The sequence below is a fragment of the Lathamus discolor genome, chromosome 2 (assembly GCF_037157495.1).
Source record: "Lathamus discolor isolate bLatDis1 chromosome 2, bLatDis1.hap1, whole genome shotgun sequence".
Taxonomy (NCBI): Eukaryota; Metazoa; Chordata; class Aves; order Psittaciformes; family Psittacidae; genus Lathamus; species Lathamus discolor.
In genome coordinates, this window is record NC_088885.1 from 117,056,930 (window position 1) to 117,077,659 (window position 20,730).

A 20,730-nucleotide genomic window follows, 5' to 3' on the forward strand; every position below is an offset into this window, starting at 1 on the left:
GGACCTAAGAGACTAATTGCAAGGTCCTAACATGGAAAGTGTCAGGCAACCGTCTGCTTCTAGGCTGTCTTTTTTATAGCACATCAGTCTTTCATCTGTTGAGTTGGAGATGATACTGTGGAATGAATCCAGAAGGTATCACACAGGTTGTTTTACACAGAAAAGGAAGAGTTATAGAGCTGTTCAAGAAATGGGTTTGTATTGTTAGGATAGTCACACTCCCTAGGCTGGGAACACCACTCATCCCAGAGATGAGGGTAAGTATCCTTCCAGCCTACACATCACAGCAGTGTTTGGGTTCCTCTTACTTGTTGTTGCTCAGGATAGAAACAGTGTTTCGTGGCTCTGAAGGACTTCTTAACCTTGGCAGGCTGCAGATGAATTGTGCTAAGCTTTTTTTGCCTGGTGAAGGCTCTGTGCAGGATCCTTGTAACTAGAGATACAGAGAGCCTTCATTTGTGTTCAGTGCTACCACTCCCAGCTCCTTAAAACAGCACCAGAATCTGAAAATGAAGACTGTAAGCTGATGCTTGCACCGCAGCTGATGTCCAAAAGCCTTTGGGGTTGTATCCTATGTTGAATTCAGCCCTCTAAAGGGTGTAAGCCAGAGTTAGACTGTTCATAGTGAACAAGGAAACTGTGATTAATCGTCTTCCATGTGCCTAAGCATCCTGCAAAGAAAATACATATTCTTCCAGAGAAATGTAGGAGCTCATTTCGTTTAAAATGTCAACTGTTGAATGCTTTCAGGGTGCATATATGTTACATGATGTGCTCCAAAAGCAGTTGGAGTTGGCTTGCTAGGAACAATGGTGTTGCTCTGGGAAAAGTAGTTTTGGCATGTACCTTTGAAGTGAACTGAATTCTGCTGCCTAGTGCACCTCTGAGTTTTATTTAGAAGTACAGATGCATGTGCTACCCTCAAAGGTAATTTTTGTCTCCCTTTGAAAAATTTCCATGCTTAACTGTCTCTTTCTGGGGCAATTAAATCAATCTCGTAGACAGCAGCCTCCTTCTTCTGCGTGACTCATGCTATCACAGCTGCTCATCTGAGGTGCAGAATCTTGTGAAATGCATTTTTGACTATCTAAATGTATGACATGCACTGATTTTGCCTTATCTGCTATGACAGTAATATCTTCTCAAAATGCCAGCAAGTTGGTTAAGCAATACTTCCCAGCCCTACAGCTCCTACTTCCATAGATTACTTTAATCAAATTGTTTGTTTAGCAGGTTTTTTAATTACCTCCTTAAAATAGTTCCTCTGGGCTTCATACCCAATGTTGAATACACTAATCTGCAGTTTCATGTTGGTTGTTTGGGATTTTTTTTTTTTTAAGAAGAAATGACATTTCACTCTCCTTTTCTTTTTTTGCATTCTCAGGACTCTTAAAGTTACGGAAAATGTAATGCTTGCTTTGCCAGTTTCAGTGTTAGTGTTTATTACTTGTGAAAGACTCTTCTTTGTTTACTTCTAAGCAGAATTCTTATACACACAAATAGATGTTTGCAGCATTGCTCCTTCTGCATTGCAGAATTCACCTCAAGTAAGGCAAAAACTCAACCTTCTTTCTTTGCAACTACACAAACCACATAGTGCATAGCAGTTAATTTATCTAGCTCCCAGTGCAAGCTCTTTAGGCCTTTTTTCAGTCATGCTTCTCTATTTCCTGAGCCTGTTACCTCCTGAAAATATACACAAGAAAACCTTTAATGATGTTGGGTTTGTTTATTGATATGTTACTTAGTAGGAATTCTCCAGTCCAGATATTGTGGAGGATAAGCCCTGTCCTGAAGCTTGCAACGTAATTCCCAGTGAGTAACAGAGGAATGTTTTGCAGGTTGTGCCTCCTTGTCCAGGATGCCTATGGTATGTTCAGTGAAGTGCAATTGCAGCCCCTGAATTCTGCAGATGATGTTGAGCAGTATTGCAGGAGATGGGAAGGAAAATTCTGCTGCTTAGCTGGAATGAAAGTTTTGCAGAGAACTACAAGAGAAAGGTGAGAACAATTCATGGGAGAACATATTGCATGCTGTCATCTGCCTTTCTGTTTATTTCTGTGATCAATGTTCTTTGGAACAACTGAATCTGGCTTTGTTCGATTAAACGTCCTCATTGCCATTTTGGGGGAATCAATAGTACTTGAGCCAGTCCTACTCCAAAGTGAGCATAAATAAGCTAGCACACAAATACACAGTTAGCAGAGAAAGGAATAGTGAAGAATGACCATATGCAATATTTCATAAAATACGAGTATTTTCTTCCTCGTCAGTAGATTCAATGACTTAAAGAACATTAGTTTGCCTCCCTTTCATTGCAGAACATTTGCTACAGTAAGATTTTCTACAATGCTACCCAGTATGGGTTGAAGTTTCAAGTACAGACTTTCCCCTAGTGTTTGAGAGCTTAATTCAGTTAATTCTGTATGGGTTTGGAAGCACAGTTTAAGCTTCTTAAAAATAAATTCTTGTAAATCCTAAAGGCATTCTTATTTTGGAATAAGAATGTCTGCAGGTTTATAAAAATCCCCCCAGATAAGTAACAAATTGACTTATGATATCTCTCAGATTTTGCTTATTCTGTGATTCCTTTTACATTCTTTGAATAAAATATCTTTAATAAAGAAAAAAATCAAATAGATCACGTATCTTACAGAGCGCCTTTCTAAGGAAAGTGACACGTTGTTCACATAGGGACCTATATAAATATAATTAGATTGGCTCAATTCTCAACATAATTTTCTCGTAAAAGCATCCGATCTAGATAAGCCTTTGCTATTAGAATGGCTATAATATTTCTGCTGACACTTTTTTTTTCCTGGTGAAAAATGCTGTTTCATCAAAACCAGAATGTTTCTTGGAAACATTATCTATTTTGGAGACAATTTTGTTGGGAATATTTTTTTTCAGGTCCAGAAGGAGTGAATTTTCTCTCTCTCACTCTCATTTCATGAAAACTTTCAGAAAGTCTCATTTTTGTTTCATATTGGAACAAAAACAAATTTCAAAGCTTTGAAATGTTTAGCAAAATGGAATTGCTGTTTTCCAGCCAGCTCTCTTCAGTATGCTTTTCTTTTTATGTACTTGCAGTGTTAATTTTCAGATCCTTTGGATTTCAAGCCTACTTGCATTTTTATGGATCTTTAATAACAAACACGTCTTCTTATTTAATTATTTTGTTGGCTTTTTTTCCAAGTTACATTTTTTCCAAACAAATTAAATAATGGCTTTGGAATTCTGGATACAAATGAAGTTTTACAACTGGCTGCTGGTGTTTCCAGTACTCTGCCTAGCTAATAAGAGACAGACTTTTTCTAGTGTAAATTCTGTTTCAAAGCAGCAGTAACTTACTTCTGGCTATTCTGAGGACGATTAGAAGACACACTGCTGAAAATGCCTGTGGCTCAGCTGGAGCTGTGCTGGTGGTAACCCTGCTAGGAAACACTAAAAGAAAAAGCCTAGTGTAGCTTCAAGGACAGCGTAGTGGTTAAAACGTGATTTCATTGTACAAGATGGGTGGGTGGGGGAGTTGTTCAGGGATTCATTTTTTTCTCAATTGTTTAAGCCCAAGTTCTGCTTTATAACTTCTTATTACTATGAAGTGTTGGGGCACATTTTGTGTCATTCTAGGTGTGATGGAAACCACAGTAAAGCCATAGCTGAAATTAATATAAGCGAGTACTTATTCCAACAGAGCATAATTAGACTGTAGAACTCATTGCCACTGGGTAAATGGGTTTCCAGAGCCAATGGTATATCTGAGCACATGATGGGATATGCCTGTGAGTGCCCAACCTTGGCTTGCAGCACATGAGCGAATAAGAACTATGTGGTCTGCCTTGCAAGAAAGACAGCAGCCTTGTTTTCCTCTTTTGAGAGTGCCAATTACTTTTTGAAAGGAGATGGCTTTGAAACTGTTTTCTGGAGTCTGACAGTGGCTTTTAAAAAGGATAAAAGGGAATAAAATATAGGAAGTATGAGGGAAAAGTAATGACTTTTCTTTTTTTTTTTTTTGGCCTTTGAAGTACATGATCTGGAGAAAGCCAGGAATGGCCAGTAAGATCTCCTATATGTGTGTTGTCCCACAGTCACTTGAATTGTAACCTCTTTTTATAGCGACAGAGTGCTTCCTCAGTCCCTCCATGACACAGAAGAGATTTGCATTTAACAGATACTAGAGGTTCTCAAGCTTTTTACATCAGTGGACCCCTGTTATTCTAAAAAATTTCCAGTCCATCATCCATCCTCGTTATCAAGTACTTAATGTAAAGTATTATTTAACATCATTCCAGTAAATGCATTTATAAATCACTGTTGTGAGCTGAAATTACTTTTCAAGGACTAAAAACCTGTAAGAAAAGGTATTTTACATCCAGCTGAAAACTTGGCTATAAATCTGACTTGATCTTCGGAATGAACCTGTACTGTAAGATGTGCTAAAGAAACTAAACCCTTTTCTTCTCCTGGTAAGAATACACTGAGTTCCAAAAAAACCCAAAAGTGGTATAAGAACTTACATTACAAGTCCTGTCTTGACCAAGATCAACCCTGTGAAAATTAGAAGTCTGGTAGTCTTACACTGGGGGAAACACTCTTAATGTTGACTATTGCTTTTCAATATCAGTATCTTTTAACATGTACCAGGGCCTTGTACTAGGTCATTTGAGGTCTTTCATTGATATAGGTGGGTTTCAGAAGTCCCATACTCCACATAAAACATATTCCCCAAAACCATCTCTGCAAGAAATTCTTCCCTTTGTAGTCCACCAGAGGAAGTGGTGTTTCCCTTTGCTGTCCTGTTTCTGTCAGTCCTATAAGACATACGGGCATGGCTGAGTCGCCTCAAAGTTTTCATGGCTTGTTCAGTGTCTTTATTTCTAGCAGTTCTTCTGGTCTGTTCATGAGGCTGTTGAATAAGGTAGGAACCAATATTGTAGCAGCCGAATTAACACCATGTTCAGTATCTGTTTCTTGACACCTTTTCTCTTCACTCTGTCATTCATAATTGTCTCAGCCTTTCTAAAACTATTCCCTGAACTGCAGACTTAGTATCAGCCAAAAAAGAAAGATGTAGTGTTTTAAAGAGAGAAGACTGAAAAATGTTCATTGGTCTGCCACTGGTGATGTTGGCTCCTTAGAGGTGTATGTTCTTTCTCTTGTCCTCCCACTGCTCATATGTCATCCTTGTAAATGCAGCCCCTTGAGAAAGAGGTGAGGTTTTGGTGGTGTGATGCTAGAGGCAGGACGTTTGGTTAAGAATCTGTGTGCAGTACAACTAACATGCAACCCCCCTTTTTTAATAGATCCCAGGCATGTTTCAGGTATGTCTGGTATAACCAGTAACTAAATGGATGCAATTAAATGCGGGGACTCAGCATTCGCTAAAATGCCTCGGGAGTAAATAACCTATAAATTGTCATAGCCTGCTGCTTCCTATCAGAAATCAGTTTCAATGAGCTGGGATAAACTTTGTAGTCAGGTATCTGTCTGTATTGAAAAAAAAACCCAATGTCAATGTTTTTAGCTGTGTCTGGAGTTCCACATAGAATAATAATTTGGATTTTGACAATTTGTGTCTTTTCACCTGATTTGCCAAGGACTGAGTTGTTTTCCTGCCCAGTATAGCAGACTTGTCTGCTTCTTCTCTTTATGCTTTCTTATATGGTAGAAATACAAAGAGCTTCTACTCAGCATAACAGAAGGATGGCACCTGGAGGTGCCCATGGAGGGGGGAGGAAGAAATGCTTTTAAGTTAATATAACTAGTGCAGGGTGTCAGTATGAATTTTGTCCCTAAACTGAAAAAGTGCTTTACAAGCTTCAGAGGGAGATGCAATTGTTGCATGGATAGTGCTAATATCCACACGTATGTTGGATAGGGTAGAACACTTTGAAGAGTACAGCAACTCATAAGCTTTGGCACTTGACCTAATATTTTAATTCATGGCAGACTGTAGTATCTGTAGCATTTTCCTCTACAGTAAGAAGACTCTGAATACTGAGTTCATCAACCAGTGTTGTGATTCTCTGAGAAATTTCTGCAGTTTCGGATAAAGTTAGCTTCTGTTATTTGTCATTTTAAGCTTTCAAGTCTTAGGCACTGAAATGTGAAATCTGTATTTGCCTGTAGTGTTGGTCACTTATTGTGTCTGAGGGTTTCTTTCTTCCTTTTGTTTCTTTTACGTCCCATATTCTCTGGCCTTTATCTCTCTCCTTTTTCCTCTGCTCTTCACCATATACTTTCTCTTCTTTCTGCTTTACACTCAGAGGAAAGGACTGCTAACTGCTATACAAGAAAGTGCTTCAAGTGCTAGACGCTGACAGGGAATATAATAGTAAGAACTCTCCACAGAGCAAGGAAGTCGTAACTTCCTTCCTTTGGTTTTCCCTCCTCCAAAAAGACTGCCATCTGAAAGAGCCACCCACATCTCTGAGGTTTTGAGGTCCTGAAACACTTTGATAATTGCTGTGGTTAAAATTGAGCTCCATTTAAAGCATAGTTTCAGTAATCACATTGAAATTTTGAATATTTGCATTACTTTTTAATGATTTTTTTATGACTGCTGATCAGAAATTAGCATTTTTCATGAGTTTTCTTCTCTTTAACAAGCATGGACTGCTGCTTGTACCTTCAGGGCTTCTGTCATGAATCTGTTTAGTTACCAGCGTTGGAGAATAATATAGGATTATCCATATTGAATCAAAAGTACTCTTATATTATAATTTCTGTGGTTTAATATAGTGTGTGTAACTTCTGTTTGCATTTTGACTGAGATGCTGGTTTAGTAGGCTTAGATTTTTACTTTATGATTTTGTTGCTTTTATTGTTGAGGCTGGTGTTGCATAGCTTGTGCACTTGCAAGATCTTAACAGGTCGGTTAAAGGGAGAGGTAGCCTACAGTATTAGCTTTATTTTTGGATTGCTTGTCTTTTGATACTTGCAGTCTAGGTGAATATTACTAAATTTCTCATTAGTTTTGAGTAAGGAGAGATTGCACAGGGGTCTGTGAATTGCTTTATTTTTGAGCTCTTAATAATTGAAACTGATACTGCCCGAAGAAAACTGTTTTGGTTTAGACTAAAAATAAGAAAGTAGGAAACAGAGGAGTCTTGGAGTCCCCAGAGCAAAGCCATGGAAGACCTTGGAGGAGAATCCTATCATCTTTTTTCCTGTCCCCCTACTGTAAACCTAGACTTTCTTCTCTTCCTAGTTATGGGCATTGTTTTCCTTCTGTTTTCTTTGATATTTGTAATATTTTCTCCCTATAGTAATATTCCACTGAACCTGTGGTGTGGTTAATAAAATTGAAAAGTCCCCAGACGATAAGCAGTAATGTTAAAAGTTGAATCAGGCAGGTCACACACAAAGTTCATAGACCAGAACTGTAGATTTCTCTCATTCATGCTTCTGAGAGAAATAAACAAAACCATCTTACTAAGTTACAAAAGAAGTTGTCAGATCAGAGTCAGTGAAACACAGTTTCGAGAAACCAGAATTAGAAGTTGTTTGATTTTTGTTGCATAGCTTGTAGTGTGAAATGAATGACCTTTCCACAGGATCAGAGTAGATGTGCTGATACTGTAGGTACTGCTTTATCACTTTACTGGATGCTTAAATATAATTACAATGGCTTTTCTCTCTATTTGTGTGTTTTTGTCAGCAGTCATAGAGCCAACATGTATGTCCATGTGTACACATATGAATGTATGCTATTTGACTTTGCAGTGAAGGGTAAAACAACCCAGAAAGATTAGAAGCAGAATCATATAATCAGAGAATGGTTTGGGTTGGAGGGGACCTTAAATATTAAGATCCCTTAAAGATTAAAGATTTCAGGAAGAAGGTCAGCAAAACCTCAGCCTTAGACTTCCAGAGGGCCTGTATGTAAAGGACTGCCTGTTGCAAGTCCCTGCTTCTATGGAATTCTATGCTGTAACACTCCATTGGAGTTACTGGTGGTCTTACTGTGTTGGTGATAAGCAGCAGACATCTAGATACTTAGTATGGGACAAAAAGGTTTTTACCAAACGTAGATTTCAGTCTGGCATGGCAAGTAGGGGATTGAGACTGTCATTTACAATCTGATAGGTGATTTGTGTCCTTCTCCAACAATTGGTTCATTCTTTTCTATTTTTAAAGAAAGGTTATGGAATATTACAGTAGAGTCCTTGTCTCTGAAATAAAAAATATATAAAAAATGTTATTCAAAATACATGTAGGTTGTATCTTTTTTATCCTTGGGCCGGTTTCATCTCGCTTCTTACTCTACTTCTTCTTTTTTTGAAGTCCTTTTGTGATTAATTTTTTTTAAATGACCAGTAATTACACTCACAAAGCAAACTGTAGCCAGAGATGCTCTTTGTGCACATGGGGGCTAACCATGTCCTTTTGCTGTGGCACAGCGCCAGCTGTTCATCTCTTGGCCTGACTCTGTAGCTGAAGAAGGGTACACATTCTGGATAAAATACACCCATTCTTCAAGTCAGATTGAAGTGGTGTGTGTGTATGTATATGTATATATTCAGCCAATAAAGAAAAATAATTTTATTCTTTCTATGAGGATAGTGATTTTCTACGGAGGAGGACACAATGTCTTGCCATTTCTCTATTGTCATTGCCCCCACCTCTTTTTCCCCTTCTGCTAAGTCAAAGACCCTAAATGTAAAGAGAAACTTAACTTTCCTGGAGGCGTATAAATGAGTGCAGCAAGAGGGAAGCTCCCCACCAGAGATACTGACTGATACAGTGACCGCTCCAGGAGGGAACATCCATCCCCTTTGGTAGACAAGGATCGCAGCAGGATGTGATTTGAAACTTGCAAATCCTTCGGGTGACTGTCAAAGAAAAGGCTGGGTCCGAGATGTTCAGGAGACACTCCACACAACGCTGCTGCTCTGCCTGTTTCTAAACAAATGCTGTCATTTACTAATAATTAAGTGCTCCTAGTTCAAGAAGTAGATGACCTTCTCCAAAGGTCGGGAATAATAGAAGAATATGCACTGTATGCCTTAGATGTTCTGATGTGGGGTAGCAAGCTGGAAGAGAGTTAAAGCAGAAGGGACACCTTCATGTCTCTTGTGAAAACTTGAAAGTACAGATGTGATATCAGTGCAAGTTTGGTGTGGAGCTGTGATTGTATCTGTACTGAAACAATGTAGCTTAGTTGCTCTAAGCCGATAAATGTGCAATCTCTATAACCCCCCCCCCCCCCCAGAGTCTGTGGTACATTCATATCCGTGTTCTGGCCTTGCCCTCACACTGCATGTCATATGGGGAAGGTCACTTCTGTAACTGCTGGAATTGTACAGGAGGCTGTGCTCTCTTTTTGTAACTCTCCTTTTTCATGTCGCAGTTAGCACGACTAGTTCGTTCCTCTGGGCAGTAGCCCTCCTACAAGGATATTGTTCAATATGATCCAAGCAAAAAAATCTTGCCCCGATCAAGGATTCGAGAAGTGGCCAATTTGCTGTTAAGTCTCTTTAATACCTAAGAAGAGTTGCCGTCTATGTTGTAATGTTCTCTCTGTTAAAACAAAAAAAACCAACCTAAAACAAAAAAAAAAACCAAAAAAACCCCTAAAACACCAGCCTCTGAGCTAAGCGTTCTCCTTTGCAGACTCGGCAATGATGCCATGCAAGTCAGGAAGTTAATTTCTGTGAAAGAGCATCGTGTTTGTGTTTCTGCTCTTTTTATTAGTGTGGAGAACACAGCTACAGGCAGCAACATCATCTCTGTAATCTCCCTGCTTGTTAGCTGAATTGTGAACCACAAGCTTTAAGCTGCAAAATACACTGAGATTTATATCCATGAAACTTCTTACAGTGCTGATCCAAAGGCATCATCACTACTGACACTGAATCATAGATGATACCTGTCACTTTATGAAAAACATGAGAAAACATTCACAGCCTATAGACACCCAAAGTCTAAGCAGTTAAGGATCCAGAGAAAGACTAGGGAAATACAGAAATAAATAAGCTTAAGCAGAAGTTAGCTAAAAGCAGAACTTAAACTGGAAAGTTTCCATGACCTCTTGAAGAGAAGCATCCCTGTACCAGAGTATGCCGTTTCCTTCTAAACAGTTGAGTTTAGAAGCTAGTATTACTTTTAGCAAGTATAGGACTTAATTTTTTAGAGCTGTTTTGGAAACAGTGGCTTTCTTAATTGGAGGAACAGACAACTTGTTCGTAGAGGCAGTGTGGAGTTAAAATCCACATCTCTCTGTTTTGACTACATGGAACTGAGAACAACGACAAGATAACTGGGAGCTTTAATTCAAAAATGCATGCCGCTTCAAGTTGGTTATCTGTAGCTATTTCCTCTCCCTCAGCTGTTTTCTTGGCCTGTCCCTCAGATGTTCCTGTCTGTCCATCCAGCAAGGGTGCCATATCCACTGACAAGGCAGCCACTGAACTGCTGCAAATTATAGCTTTGCTTCTTAAAGAGTCTGCAGCATTTTACCTTAATATAATGGACTGTTTGTTCTACGTTTGTTTCTGAAGTAAAAGTAGGAAACTTGCAACATAAATAAATACAAATCATAACTAAATGAGCATTTCTGTAGGCAGGAGATTGTTCTCTGCCCACATACGTAAGATAACAAAATCTCACCTGTTTCTATGTGTCTGAGAATTTCTGGTTTTCCTGAAAGCAGTTACAGTCAGCTGTTAAGAGGAAAACAAGAATCATAAATGTTAAAAGCAAAACATGGGGTTTTAATCTATCAGTTAAAATAGTTAAAAGCTATATTTTAAAGAAGTTGTAATGATATCTGAGTCCTTCCCAAGGTGACATTTACCCCAGTTCCCCTGAATTGTATGAGGTAGCATGCTGTTCGAGACAAAGGAGTGAATACGACTTGCTTGTCACTGGATGGTATACATGTCTTCCCTCCCTCTCCACCCTGCAGCAGAAACGGTGGAGATTTAATTAGAGCAAATCAAAACCAGCTCCCAAAAAATGAATATGATTGAAAATTGTTTTCATAATTATGCAATGGTTTCAATTGTATTTCTTAATGAATCTTTTTCATATAATATATAACACTGGAAAACATTTTAAACCTGATTTTGTTGGTCTTTTTGAAGGGCATTAGGACTTTTTAGTCTGATAGAGAGTCTGTGGCCTCCGGTAGTGCCTGTAAAAGTTCCTGGACAAAGTCAAGAGTCTGAAGCGGTAAGTCTTCTTATTATGGAACTTACTTTTTTTTCACTTACAGCTACTATTTTTGTTGGTATTGTAGTCATGTTTGATAATCACATTCTCTCCCTCTCTTCAGCTACAGAGTTTTGTTTACTGGTTCTGGCAACCTCCTAGGCTAATCTGAAGCCCTGTGGATCAGCAAAATCTTTCAAAAACTGTGCACTTAGCCCCTTATTAGTCCGCTAGGACTAGAATGGTAGAATGTACCGACAAATTGTTCCTTTCCTTGCAAGAGGAAAGATATGTTAGATAGCATGGAGCCAGCTAAGAAATCTATATACAGGGATATTAATTAATTAATTCTTTTGAAGCACTTTCCAGCCTTAGGCTTGAAAGCATTTTTCAAAGATTAACTTTTGTGAGGACAGACTGACTGCTGGAATCAGGTCTCTTATTTGTTAAGATGAATTTGACTGATACTTGTCTTCTATGAAGACAATCGAAGGATGACCACAAAAATAGTCTACTAAAAAGTAATTAATGTTTCTGTGATTTAGGGCATGGGGGGCTACTTAAGTGGATTTAAGGTATCCATTTACACTTTTGCAAATCTAAAATTGTATCTTTAATTTTCCTTTAATTAGCATTTGTATTTCGTCATATCAAGTGTCATTTTGGTAACTGGGTAGCCAAGTGCTTGCTCTGTCCTGCTGTTCTTGTATACACTGTTCTTTGGGGAAGTTGTTTGTGGTATTAAAAACTGGTGTTAGAGCCTAGGGGAGTCAATCAGAACACAAGTTCTACAAAAGAAGAAAAAGCTGGAAATATATAAATTTCACAAACCAGAGGACATTAAAGGTGGATATTACAGGTTATTTCTAAAGTCTCTTTTCCCTGAAGTATAGCATTCTTTGCATTGTGCAGGCGTTTACATCGAAGAATAAAAGTTTAGACCTTGGTTATATATAAAACCAAAACTGAAACTGAGTGAAATGGCTGTGTTCTTGACTCTCCCTTTCATCTAGACATTTTGGAAGTCTCAGAAGAATGAATTAAAATACTGTGGACACCAGAATGGGGATATCCACGGGTGGAGCAAAGCTCTTAAATGTCGTTTAGCATTGTTCTGACTTTCATTTGTTCTTCATTTTCTCTATTTTTATTAGCAACCAGAAATGGAGGAAGTTTCCTTTATCATGCAATTTACACTTTTGTCATGGGTTTGAAACACTAATTCATGCCATGGAGGATCACAGCTTGCATTTTGCTGCTGCAGATTTTTGACCGAGTGGATTTTTTTCAGTTGAGATACATTTTTCTTGATACAAGTTTCATGTATAGTTTTATGCACAGTTTTATGGCAGCAGTTTTATACATAGGCAGCTAAATAATACTGTTGTTGGGAAGAGATCTGTGGAACTGGTTTCTTTTGAGCCATATGTACATTTAGATACCTTCTTTAGTGCTGCCAGAAGCAAACAAAACTTGAGTATCAGCTTCTTTTGTCTTTTTTTTTTTCTCTGTGCATATTTTATTAAATGGGTGGGCAGCCGTCTTTAGTAGATATTCATATTTATTTTATTAAATATAACGCTTTGTTAATAACAAACATGGATAGAAGAACATTGTACCATATCCACAATAAAAATTATTTTCTAACATCGTCCTTTTTTTCCTAAGAAGCCTTTCTAGCCTGTGACCTCTCTAAGTGGTGATGAATAAAGTTGTTAATTCATGGTACCTTTTAAGGGGCAAACTAAAATCTGGCATAGCACAAAGGGAGCAGTTCTTGTAGCTGTTGTGTTCCTGTTCTTCATTATCTCCTTGTGCTGTCCTGGATTTAATTTGGCAGCTTTAAAAGCTTGGCAGCTGTTCATTATCACAAAAACCCACCCACATGCAGAAGTCCCCAAATATCAGGAAAGTTATGGGTATTAAAAAAAATAATAATAAGCAGGGCACTCTCTACCACGTAATAAAAAAAATGCAAAACCCACAAGCAGCACCTTGAAATAGTCGCTGTGTTTGCCAAGTGTGCCAGATCATGAGCTGTTTTTGTGATGAGGATCGATGTCAGATTACGGAAAGAATGATACACTCAAGCTGATTTCACTTATAAGTTGTGAGTGTCGGTTTATTAACTCAATCTCTTCTTCAGAGAGTCGTTGTTATTAACCATATAAGTTTGTTTCGCCATCCCTCTTGAAATGTAAATTGTGTGGTTTGTTCTGGCTATTACTATAAAACCTGACTGGCCAAATTTAAGTGCCTTTTTTAAGGTCATGTTTCTTTTGCTTACTTTTTCGTAGATGACAACTAATCTTGCTCCTCCCAGCTTCTGTTATATTCTTACTGTTCAGTCTGGTGAAGTATATGTGGAAGTGGATGAGGAGGAACAGATTTCTAATTTGTACCAGCCACCAGCTGTTCATGGTTTAAAGGAAATCCTTCGGGTAATCTGCTTTACAAGTCAGATAACAAATACTTTGTACCACTGGATTTCTGGTATCATGTTTGTCTCATTGCCTGTTTTTGTACTATTTTCAGATGGATGGTTGCAATGAACGCTGTAGCTTTTGGGCACAAGTGCTATATCTAAGGCTGCAGGTAATCTTTTCACTTAGCAATGAATTCAACATAAAATCGATATAACACTTACATGAAGAAACCAGCATTTATCTTGTTTACGGGAAAACCAAAACCCTTCCTGGATTATCTTCAAGAGTTGTCTGAACAGAATTAGCACCAGATTTAAAATGCTTGTGGATGGGCAAAATCACCAGTTTCAGTACCATCCAGTCTAGAAAGTGAATTATTTCTGAATAAATTGCTATCTAACCAGAGATAATATTGCACCCTTGTAGGGGAGCTTGCAGGAAATTAGTTGAGACTCAATTTATAGCTAAATGCTATCCTTACATACACAGCAAAAAGCTCTCAGTTGAGAGTCTTGGGATAGAATGTAACAAATGATGGTTATATAAAAACACAGTTTTGCTGTTTGCATGCAAGTGTGCGGACTATTTTTGTTGAGTTCAATAGAAGCCCCTCAGGCAAATTTGGCTTTTATGGTCCAGTTAGCAGAAAGTAGGAACTCTTAGGTAAATACATCTGCCATCCATACCATGTGGGAAAGCTTATAATTATGTTTATTTATTTGTTTCTGAATGATGCTACCATTCCCTTTCAAAATGTTGCTAACTCCCTCAGTAGTTAAAGGAATTTTTTGTTGCTGTTTTATTTATATTTTCCTGGAGACTGGATCCTCAGTATAGCCAGCACTGAATTCTGGTGGAAAATCATTTGCAATTGTCCACCAGCTCCACAAAAACCGAAGTGTGAATCAAAGCATATGAACGAAAGACAAAGAAATTCCCGAATGGCCAGCAAAATAGCAGGAGATGCTTCCCACCAGTGTGAGACATAAATTTAATTTAGGTCTTGCCCTTTTGCTTCAAAAGCCAGTGAGTTATTATTTGATTTTTAGGAAGGGAATACTTTTAACTCCCAAGATGGGGGGTATCTCTTGTGTTTTCTCCATGCTAAGTGAGAATTTAACAGAACATTTGCAAGCATGAAATTAGGGCTAGCTTGATGGGATCTTTAGGGTGCTAACAGAAAGATGGACACATACATGCATGAACTTCTATTTTCAAGAAACCTGCCCTATTCAAAAATAAACTAAAATTACAGACTAGTGGTAACCCAACCAAACATTTTTGTATTCAGGAATGTCTACATCTGAGATGCTGTGGGTCATCAGTATTCTTGTGTAGTAGCACTTCATTCATGAAATTACAGAAAAGATGAAGCATGCAGAAGCAGATGTGATTTTAATGGAAACTTATCTATCAGAAAAAAAGGTCTATGATTTCTTCATGCTACTAGGAGGTTTATTACCTGGGGTTTTTAGTGGCTATTCACTACTGAACTGTAGGCATTGAATTTTCATAAGCGAACAACATGAGTGTTCATATTTTTTTTTTCAGAGTAATGCTGGAAAAGCAATAGCAGATACTGTTCTTCTGTTTAACTTCTGGGTAGCTGCTGTAGGAATGTAAGGGTATTTACCTGCATTTATTGTAGTGCTTGCCTAATCCTCCCAGAAGAAGGACACAAACAGCAGCTTGCTTACTGTAGCTGCCTTTGCCAAGAAGACATATCCTTCACATGAAAAGTCATCCAGTCATAATAAGTGAGGAAGGGACTATGATTTGGTTTATTTTTCTGATCTATTATTGTTAGATAATCCATTATGTGAGCTAATTCAAATGTACTTCAAAAATAGTATTTATTCCATGTAGCCACAGTATTCTGAGATAGTTCATTTGTGTGACGGAGGAATGGAAATACGCTTTTATTATTACTCAGAATCTGTACTGTGGTGCAGAAGGAATATGAGGAAATATATTCCATCTGTGGTTAAGGAGCTGTCCTTATAACTCAATCCTGCTGCTATTTGTTGTGTCCTCTCTGTTCAGAACAAATTGTCACACATAGCAAGATGATGATTTTATACTAACTTGTGATTTTTGCTGTTATTATTTACTTTTGGGATGATTCTTCTGAAAGCCAACTTCTAATGTTGTTAGTAATTCTCGTGGGACAGCTGTAAAAATTCTTTCTTTGAAGCTGTCCTAATCCTATCTACACAAAGGAGGTACTCAAATGTATGTAGTTACTAGGCAATGAAATGTCAGCGCTATGGGCAGCACATACTGTGTTAAGGCATAACCGTAATATCTGAGTTACGAATTTTCCTAGTCATTATTTGCAATTACTGCATTTGCTCTATGAGCTGCTAGCATGAACAAAAAGCTAATTTTAGTGTGATTAATGATTTCAAGGTCTGAATTCAACTGAAGACAAAAAGTTGGGGTTCTCATTGCATTACCTTATGCTAGAGTCATGCATCTTCTAGAAGAGAATACTTAATATGATACGTGTCTCTCCAGTCATTGTAGCGTTTCATTTTCATTTAAATGTTTCAAGTAGAATTTTTTAGTTGGCAGTCTAATTAAAAATGGTAACAAAACCTTTTTAAATTAAGAAAGTAATTTAATCTTACTTAAATATTTTTAAATATTAGAAACTTAAAATTTACAAGTTGCTCGAGCTGGTGAATGTAAAATATGCTTTGTTATTAAACCCATTTTTTCTAAAGCATGGGAAGATTCACATATACACACAGATAGTGTAAAAGCTGTGTTTCAAACTAAACCAAACAAACAAAAAATCAAGAGAGAGAAGAGCATGAATGGCCAAACTGTAACCCATCTGATTTTGGTAGAGACCCTGGAATAAGCACTGTTGTGTGTGTAATGTCTGTTTAGTCTGTCTTGTTCATCAGCCCAGTGTGAAAATTCTAAAAAACACTACTGATTTTCTGATCATTATTTTCAGATTTGGAGGTTGAGACAAAATGTTTTGGTTATGACATCAGTAGTTGTGATGTACCTTAATTTATGTCACACCATGATATTTTTATACCTGTCTTAGGCAGAAAACTGACATTGTCATTGTGGATTCCTCTCTCTCTGAATTATGAGTTATCTATTTCCCTATTTCTATGCATCACTCAAATATTTAGAGATGTTTGTTCAACTGAAAAAAACCCTCCAGCTTTGTAATTTGCAGTGGCTATTAGCCAAAGACTGCTCCTATTGGAACCAGACAACAGGACATGGAAAATGCGCTCGCATGGAAATAACAATAGTAGTAGCAATAGCCTTTCTTTTCTTTTTTTAAGGCAAAAATTATGGAAGTCTGTTTTCATAAAACCAGACAATTATTTTTTTTTATATATGTATACCATATATATGATATAAATACCATATATGTGATATAATTGTATAATATATAGTGTATAGATACAGTATACATTTTTAAAATAAAATATATTTTCTAATCCCTTACACAGTCCAAATGAGTTATAATAAAGTGTGATAACTGGTAGAGGTAAAGCCAAGATTCCAGAGAATCAACCTTGGAAAGTTAATTTAAGGTAGAGATGTTTGTATCTTCAGTAAGGACTAACGTCAAATTCCAATGAAGCTTTGGTTCATTATCCTGCACACGCCCTAAATGTAATAGTTTCTGCCAGTTTTATTAGTTCTTTAAATATGAGGATGTTGGTTTAGTCTTTCCTTCTACTGAAAATTAACAGCTGCCTTCCAATTTTGTATCTCTTTTTCTTTTTTGGAAATCGTAGACCAAGCAGAGCGTTCCTATAAATCAAAGAGAAATTTGTTTGTTTGTGACCGACTCGACATTGCAAAATGTGGTTCATATGATTCCAAAAGTTGTTGCCGTGTCAGTCGCTGCCTCGTGTGTTCTCAGTACAGAAATCACAGAAGCCCTCAGTGTTACCTCACAGCTTGTCTTCTTCAAGGATGCACTGTGGGGAAATGGTAAGTTTTCCACGTGGTCTTGAAGCAGTTGTGATTAAACTGAAATAACTTCCTAATCTCTGCAACTGCAATATGTGACCTACAGAGACTTCTGTTCTCAGATGAAGATGAGGCAAGTTTGGGATAAGAAATTTGAAAGGGGTTGTAATTAATTAAGCTTTCAGTAAGATTTCTTTTTTTGTGTTTTTGGGTTGCTCTCCAAGGTAAATGAGAAATTCTGTGATCTTGCCGTTATGTCCACCAGTATTACTGCCAGTCTTCCCTGATGACTGTTGAATCTAATGACCAGCGCCACATAAATTTTCTAGCTGACAGAAGACTCAAAAATACTAAGAAACTTGGGTTTAGTTGTTTTGATATTCTTGCAGAAACTTGTTTTATTGACCTTAACTGCTTCTAAAAGTAGAAGAGGCTTGCATATCCCTAGATGCAGAAATGTTATAAACTCTCGTGTACAATCTTAGCTGCGAGCCTTCACCACCGTACAAATCATGTGATGATCGTAGTTCACTTTACATTCAGTTTTAGTCACTCTTTTTTGAGGTTCAGGTATGGTTCTGTATGATGCCTGCATGGGTAGTTCACATCTCGTGCCTTCAGTCACTTCCAAAATGTGCAAGTGAATATTTGATGGAGTAACTGAAGTACCAAGCTGTGTGTCCTGAAGCAAAATTCTCTGCTTTGGTGAATAAAACATTGCCTGCACCTGTTCTTTGTCACCTTTGAAACAAACTAAGACCACCTGAAGGGGTGCACAAGCTTATTACCAGGAAAGAGATGGTAACATTGTGTTTGCAGGGAGTATAGTGTGATGAATTGCAGGTGGAATCATACTGTCCTTTTGCCCTGGGAGTTACAAAGTGCACCGAGAGCATGATGCATGTATCACTGAAAGCAAAAAGTTTTGTCATTGAGAAAACCTGATGAAGTCTATCCATCTGTTTAGTAGCTGGCAGATATCGTTGTCATTATTGGCCCTGGCAGTTATCATGGTCACCTTTTTCCTTGTTACTGTACTGAGTTGAAATGTCTTTGTTGGCAGGTAGGATTATTTGTGTTGAACGTACTGTTCTGTTATTACAAAAGCCTCTTTTGTACTCGGCTGCCGGTGCTGACCTCAGTGAGCTGACTGGCCCTGTCAGACTCGATGAGCTGGATTCTACAACACAGGCCAACTCCATTTGTGCTGTAAGAGGTTCGTATGGACTTTCCTGAAATGAATGCAGTTAATTATTTGTGCTCACTTTAATCTTTTATGTCTTTGTACTGATTTCTTGTACGAACAGTGCAGAGGGATAAGAAAGCACAGTGTTGCTGAGGGTCATTAAGGTATTTAAGTTTTTATACTTCTTTGTGGGCTCTGTTTGCCTTTTGCTGGCCAAGCTCTGCTCCCACTCATTCATACCCCAGAATAAATGTTTAATGCATCATCTGTTATATTATAGTCCTTCCTTCGCTGTCTTCTTTCAGGAGCCTTCTGTTCACACCAGCCTTGTTGATGTTGGCAACAATAAGGTATACCAGTATTTTTTAGGCAGATGGATAAGATATGTTTGCCAGATCCTGGATGGTGTGGGTTAGTTACTGATTTCCCTGAAGCTTTGCTGCAGTGGGGCAATTTAATATTTCATCATAGTCATCAAGCATAACTTGGCCAGTATTTGCTCAGTGGCCACTTTGGATCATAGCTTCTAACATTTCAGTTCTGCTACTAACCATGCAGAAACATTTCTTACAATGTATTTTCTATCATTTTCCAATCACGCAGAAATATTTCCTACTGTGTATTTTCTAACACTTTGTCCAGTCAGCTTCTTAAACCTCCCAGTTGTAGAGTGCCTATGGGGAAAAGTCCTTAAAAGCCCAGTAATTCTTGCCTTTTAAAGAGAATTTCCTTTTCTAATTTAATGATTCCAGTAGCCATTGTAGAAAATTCTTGCTACTATTTGACATTTACACTTTCAAGTATTCACTGGAGCATTTGAAATGAGCTTTAAAGTAATAGCAAATAAATGTTACAAATTAATCCTTCCAGCTGTAGCGTGATGCACTGCAAAGCTAGTCTGAAACCACGCGAAGTTGTTACTAAAAATACTTTCTCTTGTGGTAGAGCCACAGGTTGGCAATGCCTCTGTGATTAATAAATGAGCACCTTGCAGTGGCAAATCTGGAGCTCTAACACTGCATAATGAAAACGAAGCAGAACTAGAGGCACTTCACTCAAAGCCTTGGTTGTTATGTACATCTCACATTGATTTTGTGAGTTACTTCAACAACATTCCTGTCACTGGGTGTGAAATCCTTTCTTGCCTTTTTTTTTTTTAACTTCTCCAATAGTTATGCTATTATTAATCACTTCTGTTAATTTTATAACTAAGTATGGGAAGTGCCTGTCTTCTTTTGTCCTGTTGACAGTGTACATAAATCAAACATTTCTCTGTCCTTTCTTTTTCCACCTTTGAAAAGAAAAAACACGTTTGTGATCTACTGTGTAAACAAGTACTTTATCTGCATGGGAGGTGTCACGCTTTCCCTGTTCTGTGTTACAGATGGAAGAATGACAAAAGGAGAAATTAATCCTATAAGTTTGTCTTGCTTAATCTGAAATTTGTCCAGGGTAGCTGTTACCAGTGTGTTCCCACACCTTGGTACCAACATAGAAAATAACGTGCCCTCTTTAAATCTATGCTAATGCTATATAAAAATGATAACTCTTGCTTTTATGTGTAAATAAAATCATTTAATAGTATTTAAGATATATATCCACCATTTCAATTAGTGTCTACACCTTTCTACTGAAGAAGTGAAACTAACAGCATTAACGCTACTTTATTGGTGGGAGAATATGTATTTGATGGAGTAACCCATAAAGAAAAGTTTATGATCTCTAAAATTCACTCATTGCCTCTGTCTCTTAACTCAGAGAGCTATTAATTGGTTTTCAATGAGAAGCAGTTTCACCTCATTAATTTTCTTTGTTCCTCCTTTCACTTCCTGTAGTTTTGGACACCTGTGTGTGCTGTACTTGGGCATCCTTTTACCTAACCCTTAAAGAGGTTACAAAGGCTTTACCCCTTTTTGGAGTAGTGCTCCTTCCTGCTCCTTTGCAGTCATGACTGCTCCTCCTGGCTCTCCAGGATTTGGCAGGCTGAGCCTTCCCTAGAAAAACTTACTTTTA

The 20,730-nt window shown here is 37.8% G+C and overlaps 1 protein-coding gene and 1 long non-coding RNA gene across 7 annotated transcripts in view; one reads left to right on the forward strand and one right to left on the reverse strand.

Annotated features, from left to right (window-relative positions):
• SPIDR (scaffold protein involved in DNA repair) overlaps positions 1 to 20,730 on the forward strand; it is a 205,134-nt gene that overhangs the window by 174,628 nt on the left and 9,776 nt on the right. For all 3 annotated transcript variants that reach the window (XM_065668224.1, XM_065668225.1, XM_065668226.1), the window contains 6 exons: positions 1,842 to 2,000; positions 11,088 to 11,175; positions 13,452 to 13,595; positions 13,690 to 13,749; positions 17,354 to 17,552; positions 18,595 to 18,747. In XM_065668224.1, coding sequence (XP_065524296.1) covers positions 1,842 to 2,000; positions 11,088 to 11,175; positions 13,452 to 13,595; positions 13,690 to 13,749; positions 17,354 to 17,552; positions 18,595 to 18,747 — 803 coding nt within the window. The remainder of the gene's footprint in view (positions 1 to 1,841; positions 2,001 to 11,087; positions 11,176 to 13,451; positions 13,596 to 13,689; positions 13,750 to 17,353; positions 17,553 to 18,594; positions 18,748 to 20,730) is intronic.
• LOC136008654 (uncharacterized) overlaps positions 1 to 20,730 on the reverse strand; it is a 42,012-nt gene that overhangs the window by 10,354 nt on the left and 10,928 nt on the right. For 2 of the 4 annotated variants that reach the window (XR_010610176.1, XR_010610178.1), the window contains exon 4: positions 10,612 to 10,664. This is a non-coding gene — a long non-coding RNA (uncharacterized LOC136008654). Of the gene's footprint in view, positions 1 to 1,709; positions 1,988 to 3,359; positions 3,445 to 10,611; positions 10,665 to 20,730 lie in introns of those variants that run through there. The other 2 variants (XR_010610175.1, XR_010610177.1) reach the window with 2 other exon arrangements.